This window comes from Phaethon aethereus, assembly GCF_964289735.1.
Source record: "Phaethon aethereus genome assembly, chromosome: 1".
In the NCBI taxonomy this organism is placed as follows: Eukaryota; Metazoa; Chordata; class Aves; order Phaethontiformes; family Phaethontidae; genus Phaethon; species Phaethon aethereus.
The window spans coordinates 192,271,146-192,290,175 of NC_138575.1; the positions used below are offsets into that span (position 1 = coordinate 192,271,146).

Consider the following 19,030-nt stretch of genomic DNA (forward strand, 5'->3'; position numbering starts at 1 on the left):
TCTCTTTGCTTTTAGACTAATCCTTTTACTTTTCAGAAAAAAATACATTCAGAGCATCAAGCAGATGTTACCTGGAGTGTCTGCCCAGCCGGGGTGCATAACAGAGAAATGGATGTTCCTATGAGCTTTTGCCCATTGTTCTGTCAAGATAACTTGCTGTCTCTAGGATAGAGCAAAAAGAGCCAAACTAGCATCAAGTTCAATAGCCTGTCCGCTAAGCTAGTCCCCAGGGAGGTGAACTACATTAAAAGTGCTAGAAATACCAGAGCATTTATGCAGAGCAGAAATATACCCTTGCTCGCCCTGATTTGATTTACTGGTAATTTTGTCAGAGACCACCATGGTCATTGCAATCCATATCCTGGCCACAGCTTACTTTTAAAGTGGTTACACTGCTTTTACTGGCCACGTCTACTGGCTGCAGATCATAGGTAAGAAGTAAGCAGACAGAAAGTGTTTGTCAGCTAAAGACAGTTTTCCCTCTGAGATTTAAATAAAATCAAATGAAAGTCTAGCCATGCTCTCCGCACAAGATGGTATTCACTCATAAGTGCATGCCATCATACTCCTGAAGACTATAGCTCTGTATGGGTTGGATGCAATGGGAAAGCAATGCTGAACAACAGCGTCTTTGCAAAGCAGGTGGCATAAGACGCCTCGCAAACAAGTGCTGGGCTTTGTTTTCAAAATCATGGACTGTACCTTGTTTTGTGCATACACCATAGTTCCATCAAATGTCCCATTTCCCGACTGCAAGTCAGATATGTTTAATTTTTGAACTAGCATGCCCCCAGAAGAGACAGTTATCTGTAATCAAATGAATGAAAAGCAAATGAATGAAAAGCAAATGAATGAAAAATAAAACCAGGAACTCCCCACAATCGCACTCATGCATGGGACATGGTCTTGAGGCCATATTTTGAAGTCCCTAGGAGCAGGATTCCTCTGCATACTCTTTGCACTATGCTTGTGCTCATGTGTGGAGCGTACCTGGAGACGAGTTGGAAGAAATAGAATTTATTTTTAGAAAGTGATTTTCATTCAAAGTGGTGTTGACTCCATCAGGGAACTTTGTGATTCTTCCTTTTAAAAAGTAATTGGGAGAAAGAAAGTAGCAGAATAGCACTACTTGTAGTTTGTATGTTTAGCATTTATAGAAGTTAATTAGAAAACAAGAGGCACTGTATAAAACTTGGGAAATTTCATTTAAAAAGTGCACCTGCTGCCCTGTTTTACACCAAGACCTGTAAGGTTCTTTTAAGCATATACTCCTGTTCAAGGTATTTTGCACTATGCTGCAAGAGATCACTTGTTGCAGGGGAAGTTTCCAAAGGAGATGTTTTACTCTGCTCTCCAATGAAGGGTTGAGAGTAGCAGGCAGGAGCTTTGCCTTGGAGAAGGAAGGTTGCTGTTAGCAAAATCCAAGAGGATTAGTTATAATGCTTACAGCATTATAACTAATCCTGCATTGCTAGCACAGTCAAAAGAAATGCTGTCACTAACCAGAAGTTAAGAATAGTAAAATCACTTTTCAACAGCACCACAGACTCACCACTCTGGCATCAGCTTCTTTTTCCAGGAGAGGCAGCAGGGCAGTTGTCAGAACATATGTACCTACAAGACAGACAGACACACACCAACGTTAACTTCTCTTTTTAAAAAGCTTTCTTCTCTCTCCATTCCCTGCAACAACATCTCTTTATTTACGAAACTTCAAATGAATTTAAAGATTTTCTTGCTGCTTTACCTGCAACATGCCTATTCAACTTGTAGTGGTCTCCATTGCTGCCTACTTCTCAAAAGGCACATCAATTATTTTACAGCTGCCTATGTTTATTTCACAAGCGGTGTTCCCCAGGGCTCGGTTCTGGGGCCAGTCTTGTTCAATATCTTTAGTGATGACCTGGATGAGGGAATCGAGTGCTCCCTCAGTAAGTTTGCAGATGACACCAAGTTGGGTGGGAGTGTTGATCTGCTGGAGGGTAGGAGGGCTCTGCAGAGGGATCTGGACAAGCTGGATCGATGGGCAGAGGTCAACTGTATGAGATTTAATAAGGCCAAGTGCAGGGTCCTGCACTTTGGCCACAACAACCCCATGCAACGCTACAGGCTTGGGGAGCAGCCTGGCGGAAAGGGACCTGGGGGTGCTGGTTGACAGCCGGCTGAACATGAGCCGGCAGTGTGCCCAGGTGGCCAAGAAGGCCAACAGCATCCTGGCCTGTATCAGAAACAGTGGGGCCAGCAGGAGTAGGGAAGTGATTGTGCCCCTGTACTCAGCACTGGTGAGGCCGCACCTCGAATCCTGTGTTCAGTTCTGGGCCCCTCACTACAAGAAGGATGTTGAGGTGCTGGAGCGTGTCCAGAGAAGGGCAACGAAGCTGGTGAGGGGTCTGGAGCACAAGTCTTATGAGGAGCGGCTGAGGGAACTGGGGTTGTTTAGTCTGGAGGAGGCTGAGAGGAGACCTTATCACTCTCTACAACTACCTGAAAGGGGGTTGTGGCGATGAGGGTGTTGGTCTCTTCTCCCAAGTAACTAGTGATAGGACAAGAGGAAATGTCCTCAAGTTGCGCCAGGGTAGGTTTAGATTGGATATTAGGAAAAATTTCTTCACTGAGAGGGTGGTCAAGCATTGGAACAGGCTGCCCAGGGAGGTGGTGGAGTCTCCATCTCTGGAAGTGTTCAAAAAACATGTGGATGTGGCGCTTCAGGACATGGTTTAGGGGACATGGTGGCGCTGGATTAATGGTTGGACTTGATGATCTTAAAGGTCCTTTCCAACCTAGTGATTCTGTGATTCTGTGATACCTATAGAGCAAACTGATTACTACATTCCAGCCACAACTGTGAAAGCAAAATGGCTCAGGTATGCATTTCCTTGTGGGTGAGGCGATGCCACTGAAGAAATAGGGAATGCCCTTCCCCTCCATGTGTGGCATATATACACAGATCAATGTTGGGTCACGAGCAAGAGATGGAAACTGTGTTTCTTAGGGCCTTGCATATGCACTTAAGACTTCCCATTTTTGCCTTCTCACTGTGAAATCACTCAGAGCACCCTGACACTTCTGAGTTGTGTTGCCCACAAAAACTGCCTCTTAAATCCCCAGCATGACTATTACAGAAGATAAAGAACCCTTGGTGGAGGTGGAATATTAACGTTGCATGCCCAAGGCTGAGTTAAAATTACTTTGGGAAACTTAACTGTGTCCTTCCCCACTTTAATTGCGTTCATTTAGCATAGATTTATACACACCATACAAATATATTCTGTTACAGCTGTTACCATGACCAGCAAAGTTTGTTATCCAAAACATTGTCCAAGAGCTAATATGTTTGATTCAGACACACCTAGAGATGTTTCACCCGCTCAAGTGCAACACAGGGATTTTTTTGTTTGTTTTTATCTCTTCAGAGATATTTTTAAATTTTTTTTCCCCATTTAAACTGTATTTAAAAAAAAATCTGTTCAATTCAAAATTAATCTAGTCCCACTTAGTCTAGTGAGTCTGTGTTGAGTATAATACTTCTCTCTCATCTCTTCACAAGTGGCTCTAGTTCAACAATTCTATGTCAGTGATAAACATATTTTTTTCCATGAGCTACTGAGGCCATGCTTTTCACTAGGCATGAAGACTTCAGCATGTGTCCTTATAACCTCTCTTCCACAGAGGCAATGAGATCACCCAGTTAAAACACAGCATGTTTTTAAATATGTTACCAAAGTCAAACGTGTTACATGCTTAGTGAACAAATTGTTCAGTTCCTCCATCAGTCACAACAGTCTTCATTTTCTTTATATAATCAGAGGGACATCCATATGCACACAATATATTTAAAACCCTGGCAAATCAAACAAAGAGAATGCACAGCAGATGAGTAAATGCAGCCTGTCTTCAGCAGGAAGTGCAAGCAGAGGCAGTTGCCAGTGAATAACGAGAGCCTGTATGTCTCCCCTGGTAGTGGCGGGGAGACTGAACGATGACATCATTAGGACAAGAATTACCGCTGATTGTCACGGGAGACTGTGCCGCGGCGTAAAAAAAAAAATAAATAAATCACTTCAGTGCAAGCTGAGAGCCTGGATTAAATTTTGATTTGCTATAGATTCTTCAAATGCAAAGTAACATAATGTCTTGGTTAAATAAGCTGCATTTCCTAAAGGCAGAGCTGCAATGCACCAGCTATGAGGATGCTTGATTTTACTGTCCTGCAGATTAAGTTACACTTTTAAGGGGCTTCATGTTGGTTTGTTAATTCTAAAGGGATGCAAAGATGAATGCATTAACATTGCCTCATTAACAACTGGGGTTTGTTTTGTTTTCCAGCTGGATGAGAGATGTGTTCAATGCCAAAAATCCTGCTTATAGTTAACTACAGCTTGTCAGAAGTTTATGTGCTTATTTAAAACCACAAACTAACTGCAAAGCCAGCGTCTCCTCTCTTCCTCATTTATTAAGAATTCAGCAAATCCCACAGAGCCAGAACATTCAATTTTTTTGCCCCACAAAACCACTTGCTCATTTGCTTTGAGACAGAGCACAAAAAGACCAGCTTTGACCCCAGTTTCCAGATATGACACATCAGCCATTAAGACTGAAGCATTTAATTTCTCCAACTACTAAATATTTCACCAACTATTGTCTCCATTTTAAGTGTTTGAACACAAACTCCTTAGTACTTTAACAAATATACTTGGATAGTGTATGTTCTTATTTGCATGGGCTGGTCTGTCAAAAACAGCCTGGAAAAGAAATTTAGTACAATAATAGATATAGCTTATTAATAAGGAATATTGTCGGTTGGAATACATCATCAATTAAAACCTCCACATTTTTATTCACATAAAAACTGGCATGTAGTTTGATAGTTATGTTCAAACAAATAGGAAGAATGCTGAGTACAGCCAGTGTAGAGGCCTGGCACAGCCATGTACCTCATGGCATGTGTTTTGCCAAGCACAGCTGTATTGCAGCATGCAGTAATACAGAAATGAATTTCTAAGTAAAAGGGTAAACCGCAAATGAATGCGTTGCCTGCCACAGTCCTTATAAAAACATAAATTGCATTAACAGTATAAAAGTAAACATGGAAAAATTTCTCATTTAGTTAAAAAAAAAAAATATTCTCCAAGTAAAACCATGACTGATTTGGTAGAAGAAACTACATTCCTCTCTCCCCCCACTTCAGGAAATGAAGACAACATCCAAATTGTATATCCTTTTGCTAATAACTGATTATTAAGATCAATGCACTGGACATCTGCCTTTCCAAAATGAACACTTCAGCATTCTAGTATGCTTCCTTGACACAAAAATAAATTTTGTCTGTTAAAGGAGGAACTTCCTCCTACAGAGCTTAGTTAAAAATGGTAAAGCATAGCAAATGTGATTAATGCTTCATCATCACTGTGTTCAAACAGTACAGACTTTTTTGAGATTTATTTTTTTAATTGTTTAAAAAGACCAAGAGAGAACACAAAGGTGCATGTAGGGAAAGGTGATGATCAACCGTGATGTGCCTTGCACTGAGAGCATTAAGCACTGGGTATCTTGGTGATCTTGCCCCTCCTCTGACAGAACCTTTGGGATTCTGCCAGAAACAAAGGAAGACTTTTTTTCCCCAGAAAACAAGAACTGCCACTACTCCGGAGGGATTCTGGAGAAAGAGTGTCTTTGTCTCGAGCAGATCCTCTGTAAATGGAGGTGCTCAGCCTTGAGGCCACCATGTTTCCCCGTACCTGTTCCCCAGCAGCTGTATCCATGACAGAGGAGGAACCGAGAGCCCTCTGGGACATGCGGCAACTGGGAGCAGGATGTTACTGTCTGAACAGCTCTCCTGGACTACGGCCCATTTCTTGCACCGGTCTGAGTGCCTGTGGAAAGGAGCAGGCTACTTCGAATTACTCACTTTGCAACTTGAGCAGCAGCCTCTCTCTCACATGCATCTCAGACCCAGCAGGCAGCGAGCTATGACTACACTTACAAGGCAGCGCTTTGAATGTCATCTATGAATGTGTGACAGAGGCCAGACTATTACACATCACCTTTTCCTGCCATTGGAAGGTATATTGTCTACATGGCCTGAATGCTTGACTCCCGCTAGTGTAACAGTGGCGGGGCGTGGGGGAAATAGTTTTGCAGTGAAATGGTATACAACACCTCCTTTTGCAAAGGAGTTATTTGCTGTGCCACAAAGGAGACCAGCAAGATGAATTCAGGAGCTTGACGAGAAGTAGCAGGGATGCAGAAGGGAGTGAGTAACCATCCAGTCTATCACCCCCACCACGTACAGGATTTCATCTTGCCCTCGCTGAACTCTGCTGAGGTGGAGAGTTGACTAGAGAAACCTACTGGACAAGCTACAGCCCTGTTCCCTGTAATGAGGTTTGACACAGTACTTGCTGGCCATGTTTTCTTCAGTTAAAGAGGCTCCTGGGATTGACACACAATTTCTTTTAAAGATAAACATCCTCTCAACATTTGCTTTTCTTTGGAAAAACTCCTGTAAGTTTTATGTCTTGAAGCTCAGCTCACATAATAGGAAATCATGTATAATACAGTGTAATTAAAATCTTCCTATAAGGATATAGCAACTCCACCAAAACACACCATTCAACCAACTCTATCATATGGCAGATTAGACAGTGTGGATTGTCAGTCTGTGCATTACACAAGGTAATTCCAGTAAAAGCAACAAGGAAGGCACTTAATGAGAGCACACTTTGTTCATACACACTCCCTCCCAAGCACTGATAATATTAATGTTTGCTTAAGTTTCATGTTTACTTGGTCACAAAAAAAAAAAAAAAAATTTGAATCACCATGCATTCCCCTGTGGCCTGTTTTGCAATTGCTGCACTTTCTTGGAGACCTTCTCAATTTAGTCAAGTAATCTGATATTGTGCTCCAATCAACAACTCTCATTTTTAACTCCATACAATGAACTCCTCTGTCAACCTGTATGAGCAGTAATGCAGTGGTTTCACAATCACAGAGTGAAACTTTAATGATGCAAGTGTAGAAAATGAGGAGCTGTTATGGAGATAACCATTCAGTTCGTACTAAGTTGTTAAAAAAAAAAAAAAAATCAAAAAACAAACAAAAAAGAACAACCCCAAAAACCTACAACAATCAGCCTGTCTGCTTCATAAAACCCTAAATAAAATTGGGCTACCTTTCACATGTCCTGAAGTAGAAGCTGAGGAGACTCTATGGAAAACACTATTGTTAGGTCTTGTGGGAAGGTAGCTCTGCACCTTCTTGCAGCAAGGGACAGAAGTCTACAGTGTATTAGACACTGGTCTTTGCCACAGAAAGCTACAAATCCTTCTATACTAGAACATGAAACCAAGCAAACCAGAATAGCATAGAATAGCCCTAACAGAAAATACAAACAAACACTAGGAAGGCAGATTTCCAAAATGCTGGTGTTGTAACTCGGCCTTAGCCTGCTAAAACCTGGAAGACTCCTTAGGATTCACATATTTCAGACTTGGAAAACAACAGGATATCACGTATAATAATAGTACATAAACACATATTCCTATCTGCTTTACCCCAAAACCTGTACTTCAAAATTGATTATAAATAAAAATATGGTTTCTGCAGAAGTAATACTGTAAAGCCACTACCTGTTTATAACATCAAAGTAATTGATGATGCAATTCTTACAGACCCAAGTGTCTTGGTCGATTCTAGAATAGTTTTTGCTTCATGCTCTATCTGGCAATTAGCAGTAAATTGTTGGTAAGGTTTTTAATCTGCTAACATTCAAATAAGTGCAAGCAGTCAGCATCATACTCAGTGAAGTTTTCCATCTGCCTGAGCTTTGCAGTATTATTAGGAACAGTGCTATTTCAACTGTGAAAAAAGTGGGAACAAAAAAAAAAATCCAACCTTTTATTGTACACATTTCAATGGCTCATTCATCCGGTAAAAATCAGTTAATTGGCTTGCTTTTCTTATGTCCAAGTCTTTAAAAAAACCCCAAACCAACAAAACATAAAAAACCTGACATTCTTCCTTGACCTGGTTATCTTTTCAAGCCTTCAATTTATGCAGTTCGAAGTAAGAGACATTCCTGAGTGTTTCCTGAGTACAAGATCAGGAATGAAGATTTTAGTGTGCTGTCTCTGAGGGCCAATTCCACCACACTAGCAATAATCGAGAGTATATGGGAAGAGCTAATCAACATGAAAGACAAAACAAAGGTTTACACTTCCCTTGAATTACAAAGCTCAGTTCAATAAATCTCAACGCTCTTTAGAAAGAAAATTGGTATCAGTCTCCTTTTCACAGGTCAGGTTGTCTTGCCAAAGATCAGGCACTGACCTTATGGCAGACTGACAGCTGGTATCCAACCTGCCTGACTTCCAAGTAGTTCAGAACACAGTCCATGAGGCAAAGTTGGCTTCTGTGAAACACCAGTTAGATGTGGTTTATGTGTAGGGAAGAGACAGACATCCATACAGGTTAGGCAATTTGCCATAGATGGGCTGTACTGCTACTGTGGTAGAAAAACATCTTATTTCCTCTGGCCCTACCCACTCTTGCACAGAGAGTAAATGTATATGGCTATATTATTAAAACATGAGAGCACATTAGACTGCAGAAAGGATGCATACTGGGAGCATCATTTATTTATCTCTGAGTGTGTTTTAGAACCCCCTTGGCTGGTAAGTAGCAATAAAAATGTAACATATATGACATTTTACTATGTCAAGCAAGAAGATATGTTGAGTAGAAATGAGGCAGGCTATAAAATAGGGGAACAAAGATTGTTTCAGCCAAATGTCTACTGCCTCAATAAGAACATGCTGCTGTTGCCTCCACTTGCCTACTGATGCTGACAGTTTTTTCTCCAAAATGACTGAATACTGCCAGTGTGATTAGTCTTTGTTGGGAGTTTTACTAAAACAAGTAAAATAAAATAAAATAAATTAAAAAAAGAAGTGTTGACTCAGAATTCTGCAAGTCTCATCAGAAGAAGTGATCACTTGTTGCTGCCCAGCTTCTGGATACAACCCTGAGTACAAGGCCAGTCCACATGAGGAAACATAAGGGCAACAACAAACAAGGATACACAAATAAAAATCTGCCCATCCAAGTTGGAAGCTCCCCAGGATATCTGCCCACATTACCCCAAGCCTGTCACTCAATTGCATACTGAAGGTGTGATTCAATCAGCAATGGGCCATTTCAGACTCATAGCTGGCTAGTGCTCCCACGTTAGTCTAAGTGCTCCACAGCTCTTCTCCTCTCTACACCTTCACCAGGCTCCAGCAACCAGAGCAACAATTTTTGGGAATCTAGCAGGGGAAAAAAAGGTAAGATATTTCATGTGACAGAAACAACAGAACCACAACAAACCACATGGTATTTGTGCCTGAGCCTCGTTTTAAGGGTGCTAGGCACCAGCACAGATAATGGCTGCCGCTGCCTGCTCAAAGCGGTTTACAGTTTGGACTTGAATATCAGGCAAACCATACAAATCCTGAACCATCAACCTGCATTTTGCATTTTCATGACCTTCACCTACCTGTATATTCTGACAATACCAGGGAGGATTCTGCAGCTCATATTTCAGTGAGCTGTCCTCAATTAGCCAGTCAGTGGTGTTTCACAATAAGGGAAGTTTATTTTTTAGTCTAACCAGTATTATTTTTGTACATATTCATCTTACCAGAGGACTTGTGCATTCAGTTTTGTCCCATATATGTCCAAAAAAAGATCAGGATATAAAGTACATCTCACAAGTCAAATAATCAATTAGAACTGAACTCTTAACATCCATTATGCTCGAAAACAAACTAACAAGTCAGTCAAGAGGAAAATATTCCTAGACTGGATTTAAAAGCTCCACAGCATTTCAGATACCTAAATGAACAATTCTACAGCTTATATAAATGTTAATCAGATATCGGATACAGAATTCAAAGACTCTGCCCTGCATTTAAAGCATATTATAGTTTAGAGTCTTGCATTCTTAGATAGTTACAACTCCTTTACTAGAGCAGACCTAAGATCCAGAGTAGAAACAACCAGTGAAAGAAAGATGGAAGGAACACCCTGCATTAAGATCTGAAAAAAGTATTACTATTATTCCATCATATTTCTGCAGAAATCAGGCAGTCATGAGTTACAGTTTCCCTGCTGCTGCTGAGGGTGACAAATCCAGATTTTCAAAACAGGGATCTTGAGCACATGTCACCCTTCAGGCTTTAGTTTTTCTGAGGAAAGAGGCAGAGAGGGGAATTTAGTCTGTTGTCTCAGACCACATTCTATTTTACAGCCAACCTATATACTAGCCATACCTAATTTAGCAAAATTTTTCTCTGGGAACCTATAACCACAGATACAGAAATAACTTATCCAAAGTAAAGCATGCCAAAAGGTACCCAGTACCTCGGGAAATGACTTAACACAGCATCTACCCTGACAGGCATTTCTCCATACAGCTTTCTCCTACTATAAGTCCAGCAGATATGATTCATTACCCCATGTCTAACTTTGAAGAAAAAAAAACCCTGCACTGTTGATAACATTGGTCCTTCACATGTGTCTGACCTGAAAGCACAGAAGCTTTCTCTCGCACAGACAGGCTCTTCAAGCTCAACCAAGTCCTACTCTGTTCTAAAGCTTCAAAACATAATCCTTATTGTTGCCTAGAGAGAACCAGTCTGAGCAAATAACCCAGCCGTTGTCTGAACTCTGCAGAAGTTGGACAACAGAGGATGACTTACCTGTTTTACCTCATCTGCTCAAGTGCGCAATCACTTCCTTGACCTTATACAGTCATGCAGCAATTGATACACAAATGAATAAAGGAGATCCATATGTAACATTCATAAAAGATAATACAGGCATCTTCATACTTCGCTACAATTCTAATTCAGCTTCTTCTGTGCAGCTGTATATCTCTAGTGAGGCTGATTTACTTGCTGCTTCTACTTGTGTGATAAAATCTAATTCAAGTGATGCACTAGTACAGTTCCTCTCAGCAGTTAATTTCCTCAATGTTTAGAACTAAACCAAAACATGCTTTCATGTTCAGACTGCTGTATTTGTTTCACTCTGCTTCTCTCCAGAAGAACTGCACCCTTGCACATTGCTGGATTTTTCTCTGAAAGACCACAAGAGGGTTAAACTAATTTGAGGTGAATAAATTTCTCAGGGTGGAAGTTCTTATGCTTCTGCAACCAGGGGAAATGAGATGGCAAAATAAAATTCATTTTGAATTTTGACCATGAGAAACAGAAGAATGTTAGCAGAAGATTAATTTGAAGAAAATTCAAGTATAAAGTCATAGATTAATTAATTGTCAGTTTAATGTTGTCAGACTTGCAGAGAAAACAAGCTGTATGCTCCCTACCAGCTAACCACATGACATTTATACCCAAAATGTTAGTTTTCAAAAGTAAATAGGAGTTAAGGAAGCAACACAGGAAAAAGGCTAAGAATAAAACCCAACAATGGTTTCCAGGCTATATTAGTTCTATAAATGTCTGATCTTTATAGCCTAAGCTTCCCCCTTCCTCATCGCAGATATTGATGAACAAGAGGAAAACACAAAAACAAAGCACCACAGCTCCTCCTTAATGTGTCACCTCTGAATATATTCAAGACAGTCTCTTGAGAAAGCCACCTACCCTGCATGGAAGCAGAGGGAAAAGAGAGTGTCAAGACTGCTGGCTGATGGAAGCACCACCTCTCTCTTTGCAAGAGGTGCACCTTTCAGCCCGATAGGTATCAGTGGTGGCAGACAGCTCTTCTCTCCGATTGCTGGCTCTTTGCTCACATCTTTTCCATGGCTTTTATGGAGGAACCTTCCAATTTGCTCACCATCTTCCCTGCTCATCCACATCTCCCTTTTCCCCCCTTTATTTGCTTCCCTTGATTTGTTCCACTTATACCTTCACCACACAGTTCATGGGATATGCCCCTCATATGTGGAGCACCTAAGACTTACCCAGTACTGCTCAATCACTTGACTAGATGTTGCATCTGTTTGAGAGTGTCCAGGGCACCACTGAAGGCACAGTCTTCCTACACAGTGCCTCTGTCATATCCGACAGGGATGTTCAAGCCTACTGAAACACTGAATGTCTTTTTAAATAATTAAACATGCTCCAAGCTCTTTCCAAGCCACAGGAGCACACTTATTACAAAGAGAGTATCATGACCTTGGAACAAAGTTTCCTAGCAAATTTCAGAATCAATTTAATTAAATCTTATCTGCATTTGCCCACTGCTGCTATGATAAAGGCACTGATATGAGAATAACTGAAAAATGGAGAAACTAAAAAATGACACTGCAAACAAGCTGTGATATTTCTTCTTTTCCCTTCCTGCTCCTTCGCTGGCATAGCAATGGTATGATCCCTCTTTGAGCAGGAATACATACCTCATGAACCCAGCATAATAAACACACTTCTGTAAGCAAAAAAAAGTGTATTTCAGAAGTAGGCTTCAATACTCACCCAAAGTGTTTGTTGCAAAGTTTTTTTCAAGTCCATCTTCAGTTAATTCTCTGTTATTCACCATACATCCTGCATTGTTGATCTGCAAGACAACTCCTGTAAACAAAAATAATCTACACAAAAAACCACACATACAAGCAGTCCATGTTAGTCTGCTGTTTTCTGATGCTGCAACACAAAGCTACAAACCATTTCAGTAAACCATGCTATTCCAAGTCACCCTACTCTGTTGCTGATAATAAAGGCTTTTCACAAAAGAAAGGATCTTCAGGGAAATGGCTCACCACAGATGTATTACACTAAGAGCCAACAGTCCTCTTAGTGCCTTACTCCATGTTTTTAAACTTTTCTCTCACAGAAAGTAATATGCAAGTTATAGAGCAGATATTAGAACATAAATATGCAGCGTAGTTTGTTAGTCTCATCTGAGAGACCATACTGACCATGCTATGTGATGATGTATTCTCTGTTAGAGGAAATTCACTATGGGAAGCTGTGCAGCATACAGTAGAATGGCCCTCAGGAACTCCCACCCTCAGCAAATTAGAAGAATTCACTCCAAACTTGGCAGATTAGGCAGGCTAGCAGGTTGCTGCATCCTAGTTAGCCCCGAGAAGGGCAGTGCCAACCACAGATGCTTCATATTGACTTTGTGCCCTGGTTGTAGGCATCACAGCTTTTCTCTCTGCTTGGCAATCCTGTACAGATAACACAGATAACCTGACTCACACACTGCTAAAATAGCGCTGCACCACACAGCATGGATGCACTGTAAGGTAAAACCTCATGAACAATCAGAAGCTTGCTGGCTGTGTGCAGCTAGCATATTTTCAGACACACTTCTTTCTCTGCCTTGCCTTCCAGAGGAAGCTTGAGCTTTTCTTTCCCACCTTGAGAAGATCTGCCCCTACATACCTTCTTGTTCACTGCCACTCCTCAAAAGCTATTTCCCCATTTCTACCAGAACTTCCTCATCTAGCAAGCACCAAAACAACTACTCCAGGTGCCTCAGTTTTAGTACAGCCGCCAGAGCAAATTTTCACTGCTAAATAAAGGGGAAAGTGTACTAAGCCCCTTACCAGCCATGATGCTTAACTGTTTTTTCTCTCCCTGGCTCTGTTTTAGACTGCTTTAACAAGACTTTCTATAAAAGTTTAATCTTTACAAATGACTAACTTTAAGGGGGAAAAAGTTATTAGTAATGAAAGTCAAATACAAAATATATGGTAAGAATCTCAAAAGATGCAGCTAAAAAATTACTGGTTTTCTCTCTTTTTTTGTAGCATATCTCTGTATGTGAGCTGAGAATGAACAAGAGCAAACAGACCACAGACTCCTGCAAAAACATTTAGAGAAAATTAAGCAGAGAGTTGTGGGCCAAATTGTGAAATCCGCACTACTTGTTGGACAAATTCACAGGCTACACACTCCAAAGACAGACACATGATTTAAGTATGCAAACTTACCAACACATTTAATTTATGTTCATTTCTGAATTTTTCAGCAAAGTTCCAGATTTCCTTGGGATTAGATATATCCACAATATGCAAGAAGATATTCTAAAGGGGAAAAAAAGTTACAATCAACAAGGACAGTGAAGAGACCCTGTTCACTGTTAAGGCCTAAGTGAAAACGTACTTAAGGAGTACGAAAAAATGTGGATGACTTCATGGTGGGTGTCTGCTACAGACTGCCTGATGATGGGGCCTTTTTTAGAGGGCTAGGGAAGTTCCACGATCACAGGTCCTGGTACTCATGGAACACCTGAACCACCTTGATACCTGCTGGCAACACAGCAGGGCATAAACAATCCAGGAGATTTCTAGAGAGCATTGAGGACAATTTTTTTATATGACTGTTGGACAAGCCAGCTAGGGGTGATCTCTGCTGGACCTGCTATAAATAGCAGTCTTGGATAGCTGCCTTGGTGGAAGTGGCCATGAGATTCTGGAATTTAAGACTAAGACAGGCGAGAAGAATGAGTAGTAGAATTACAATCTTTGGTTTTAGGAAAGCAGATTTTGTCTTTTTTATGCACCTGCTTGGCAGGATCCCATGGGAGACAGCCATGGGGAGCAAAAGGCCTTGGGAAAGCTGGTTGATCTTCAAAGGAAACCTCCTCAAAGTAGGAGGTGCTTCCTGTTAACTGGAAAAAGGCAAACCACCCATCTTCAAAAAAGGCAAGCGGGATTTGGGGAATTACAGGCTGGTCAGCCTCACCTTGCTCCTCAGGAAAACTATGGAGCAAATCCTCATGGAAGTCATGAAAGACAGGAAGGTAACTGAGAAACACAGTGGGGATTTATCAAGGGCAAACCTGACCTGGCCATCTTGAACGCTGCCTTTGGTGAGATGACTCTGCCTATGGACAAGAAGAAAGCAGTGCTTGCTACTTTCCTTATCTTTGAAAAGGCCTTTTACATCGAATCATAGAATAGTTTACGTTGGAAGGGACCTTTAAAGGTCATCTATTCCAACCCCCCTGCAGTGAGCAGGGACATCTTCAACTAGATCAGGTTGCCCAGAGCCCCGTCCAACCTGACCTGGAATGTTTCCACAGATGGGGCATCTACCACCTCTCTGGGCAACCTGTTCCAGTGATTCACCATCCTCCTTGTCAAAAATTTCTTGCTTATGTCTAGTCTAAATCTACCCTCTACTTTAAAACCATTACCCCTTGTCTTATCGCTACAGGCTATGCTAAAAAGTCTGTCCCCATCTTTCTTATAAGGCCCCTTGAAGTACTGGAAGGCTGCAAGAAGGTCTCCCCAGAGCCTTCTCTTCTCTAGGCTGAACAACTCCAACTCTCAGTCTGTCCTCGTGGGAAAGGTGTTCCATCCCTCGGATCATTTTTGTGTCCCTCCTCTGGACCCTCTCCAACAGGTCCATACCTTTCCTATGCTGAGGGCTCCAGAGCTGGATGCAGGACTCCAGGTGGGGTCTCGTGCCATAGTATCCTTGTAGCCAGTTTGGAGAGATGTGGTTTGAACTGCTGGATGGCAAGCTGGGTGGAAAACTGTCTGAAACAGTTGGCCCAAAGTAGACTGCAGATGGGTGTCTCCATCCCCAACAGAAGGGATCCTCCAGCCATTATCACCCACCACTTCCTTCTAGTGCCAACAATGGTTCAGGCTCATCTGTCACCAACACCTCCCCTGACAGAGCTTGTTCTTCCTCATCTGTTACCATGGCACTACACCTATCCTATAAATGCACATCTGCAGGCAGAGAACAAGCCTTCCTTCCGCTGCCAGCAGTCACAAGCTTTCATCCCTTTCCATCTTAGGAATCTCTATCCACTGTTTATTCAAGTATAGTTTCTAGCTGTCCCTCGTTCCACAATGTGGAGCTCGTGCTCTCCCACTCTCTGCAAAGACCCTGTCAATCTCCTGTTTCTGTTCCCTGTGGTTCTGTAGCCTGCTCATCTCCTGCAGTTGCTTCACCTGGCAGCCCAGCAACATGATCACAGCAGAACCCAACAGATGAAGCTACGATCATGCTCTGTCCCAGGCTCAGGGAAAAGTACCAGTCATTCCCTGCATCCCAACAGCTGCAATGTCATTCCTCTGGAGCTCTGTCTGGGCCAGTCTCCCATGTGTCAGGCACAGTCACTCCAACCAAGGCAGGAGAGCACACTTTCAGGTGCATCACTGCGCCCACTCCAGCTGTCTCAGAGTCTCTGGTGCCCTCCGCACGCCCTTCCATGCTAACTGCTCCATTAACTGCTTGTTAGCTGCCCCATGTCACCGTCTTGCAACATTTTGAAATACTACAGTCAGGGATGCGGATGCAATAAAATGAAAAAAAAGGAAGAGCCTGACATGAAAGCAAAGTCATAATTTTCGAAACCACTAAAGCTAGAAATATCTCCTCTCTTCAAAACATCAAAAACCTTTTACTGTTTGTTACAGGCAATTCTCTTGCTTTTTGCAAATTTGTGTTCTACCTAACACAAGCACAGTGGCATTTATCAGCATACAAAACGCATGTCAACTCCTACTCTTCTCCTAGATAGCACTTAGTCTCAAAGACATACTACAGATAGTCTTATAGCGTATCCCAGGAAAAAGCAGTTCTAAAATAATTATGCAGAGGATGTGTTCTCATGCAAAACAACAAATAATCATTAAAGGACCTCTTCTCTTTCCAAGTTGTTTCTTTAAATACTCATCATACAAGCAAATGAGACAAGAAGCTGAGAAAATAATAAGGCATTATTCCCTGCCTATAATTCTGCTTCCCTGCAGATAAAAAAACACGTGACTTTTTCTCTCTAGCCATTGGATTTCAGCTCCTTAGTTGAGTTAGGTCAGAATTTTCTCATCATAATGTTCATTTCTGACCAAAAACTTGACATTGCTCCACTATTTCTAACTGGGTATGTCTCTAAAAGCTTTCTACTTTTTCAAAGGTACTACCATCATCTAGTGAAACAGAAGAGCTGAAGTCTTTTGGGCAGATGTTCAATATTACAAGTGATTTCAGAGACTGAAAAAGACCCTAAATCAACACTTATCTACTGAAGACTGTCCCACTGGCTCAGAAAAAGGACCCACAGGCCTGTTCCCTATAAAAGTCCTCAATGGTAGCAAAGTCATTTTCAAAGTGAGACCTAATCTCCATGACTACATCTACTTTAACAGAATAGGAGAACTCCCCAGTTCCCAGGTCTAGGTACAGGTGCCTGCCACGTAACAACTCTGTTTCAGCCCTGAACTCTGGCATGTGTTGCTGTGGAAGATGGAAAAAAATCTTTGGTGTATACTACAACAGGATCTCTGTCCAGATGATCAAAAAAAGCAAATTAAGTCTGGATACAGATTGTCAAGTTGCAGATCAAGTATTTTATTACCTCCCTGGATTGCTTCTGAATGAGTGCTTATAAAAGAAGGATGTTCTTGTGGACTCCTTATTAAAATTACTTTTCCCAGTGCAGTCACATGTCCCCTAGGGCCTCTTGTACAGCTTGTCTAACACTTCACTGAATGCTACTTTCTATACAACTGCCCTGTCCCCAGGGTCACAAACAAGTTCTGCAGTGCCCTCATACTCTTTCATGACTGGAGAAACTACAGATTTGTAGCCTACCAAAAAGTGAGAATGAAGTAATTGTTCTGCTTTTAGAAGAAGAACATTATTTGCCTCGAGTTTTTTTTCCCCCAAATGACAGAAAACAGAACATGAATGAACCTTCAGAGGTTAAACTCACCCCTCTTCCTAGGCTGCCTGACTGCAGTTAGAAAAGGAGGTAACGCAGATAATAACCAGTCTTACTATAGCCATGGGATTACTGAGTTATAGACAGCTGGAAAGTATTTATTTCTACATAAAGACTGATCTAATTCACCTCCATTAAAGAACTGAAGTGTAATGCTGGTTGTGCCACACTTGGGAGCTGAAACCAGAGAGCAGAAATTTAGTCAATATGGTATCTCTAACCATAAAAAGTCTTCAGAATTTTTGATCCACATCAAAAACTATTATTGGAATCAAAATACTGTGTTCAAGAGCCAAGTCACTATTTAAAATGAAAATAGCTCTCCATCCAAGTGTTGTAGGTTAACCCCAGTAGGCAGTTAAGCCCCATACAACCACTCACTCACTCCCCTCCCAGTGGGATGGGGTCAAGAATCGGAAGGGTAAAACAGACAAAACTTGTGGGTTGAGATAAAGACAGTTTGGTAAGTGAAGCAGAGCTGTGTGTGCAAACAAAGCAAAATAAGGAATCCATTCACTACTTCCTATGGTCAGGCAGGTGTTTAGCAATTCCTGAGGGAATTGGCTGATGTAGTTGCCAAGCCACTCTCCATGATAGCTCAAAAGTCCTGGCAGTCAGGTGAAGTCCCTGGAGACTGGAAAAAGGGTAACATTGCACCCATTTTTAAAAAGGTAGGAAGGAGGACCCTGGGAACTACCAACCTGGCAGCCTCACCTCTGTGCCTGGGAAGATCATGGAACAGATCCTCCTAGAAGCTATGCTAAGGCACACAGAGGGCAGGGAGATGATTCGAGACAGCCAGCAGGGCTTTGCCAACGGTAAGTCCTGCCTGATGAACCTAGTGGCCTTCTATGATGGAGTGACCACATCCGTGGACAAGGGAAGAGCTACTGATGCTGTCTATCTCAACTTCTGTAAGGCCTTTGACACAACATCCTTCTCTCTAAATTGGAGAGATATGGATTTGATGCGTAGACTGTTGGGTGGATGATTGGAATTGATTGGATGGTCACATCCAGAGAGTAGTACTCAACAGCTCAACGTCCAGCCAGATGGAGATCAATGACAAGTGGTGTCCCTCAGGGGTGCATATTGGGATGAGTACACTTTAATATTTTCATCAGTGGCATAGACAGTGGCATCAAGTGCACCCTCAGCAAGTTTGCAGACAACACCAAGCTGCGTGGTGCAGCTGACATGCCTGAGGAACAGGATGCCATCCAGAGGGACCTGGAAAAGCCTGAGGAATGGGCCTGTGTGAACAACCTGAGGTTCAACAAGGCCAAGTGCAGGGTCCTGCACAAGGGTCAGGGCAACCCCCAGTATCAATACA

At 41.9% G+C, this 19,030-nt stretch overlaps 1 protein-coding gene across 1 annotated transcript in view; it reads right to left on the minus strand.

Moving 5' to 3' along the window:
- Positions 1–19,030, minus strand: part of DHRS12 (dehydrogenase/reductase 12) — a gene marked incomplete at both ends in the record, with an annotated part of 28,863 nt that overhangs the window by 4,110 nt on the left and 5,723 nt on the right. The window contains 5 exons of the mRNA XM_082014096.1: positions 72–162; positions 703–807; positions 1,553–1,614; positions 12,480–12,561; positions 13,946–14,038. Coding sequence (XP_081870222.1) covers positions 72–162; positions 703–807; positions 1,553–1,614; positions 12,480–12,561; positions 13,946–14,038 — 433 coding nt within the window. The remainder of the gene's footprint in view (positions 1–71; positions 163–702; positions 808–1,552; positions 1,615–12,479; positions 12,562–13,945; positions 14,039–19,030) is intronic.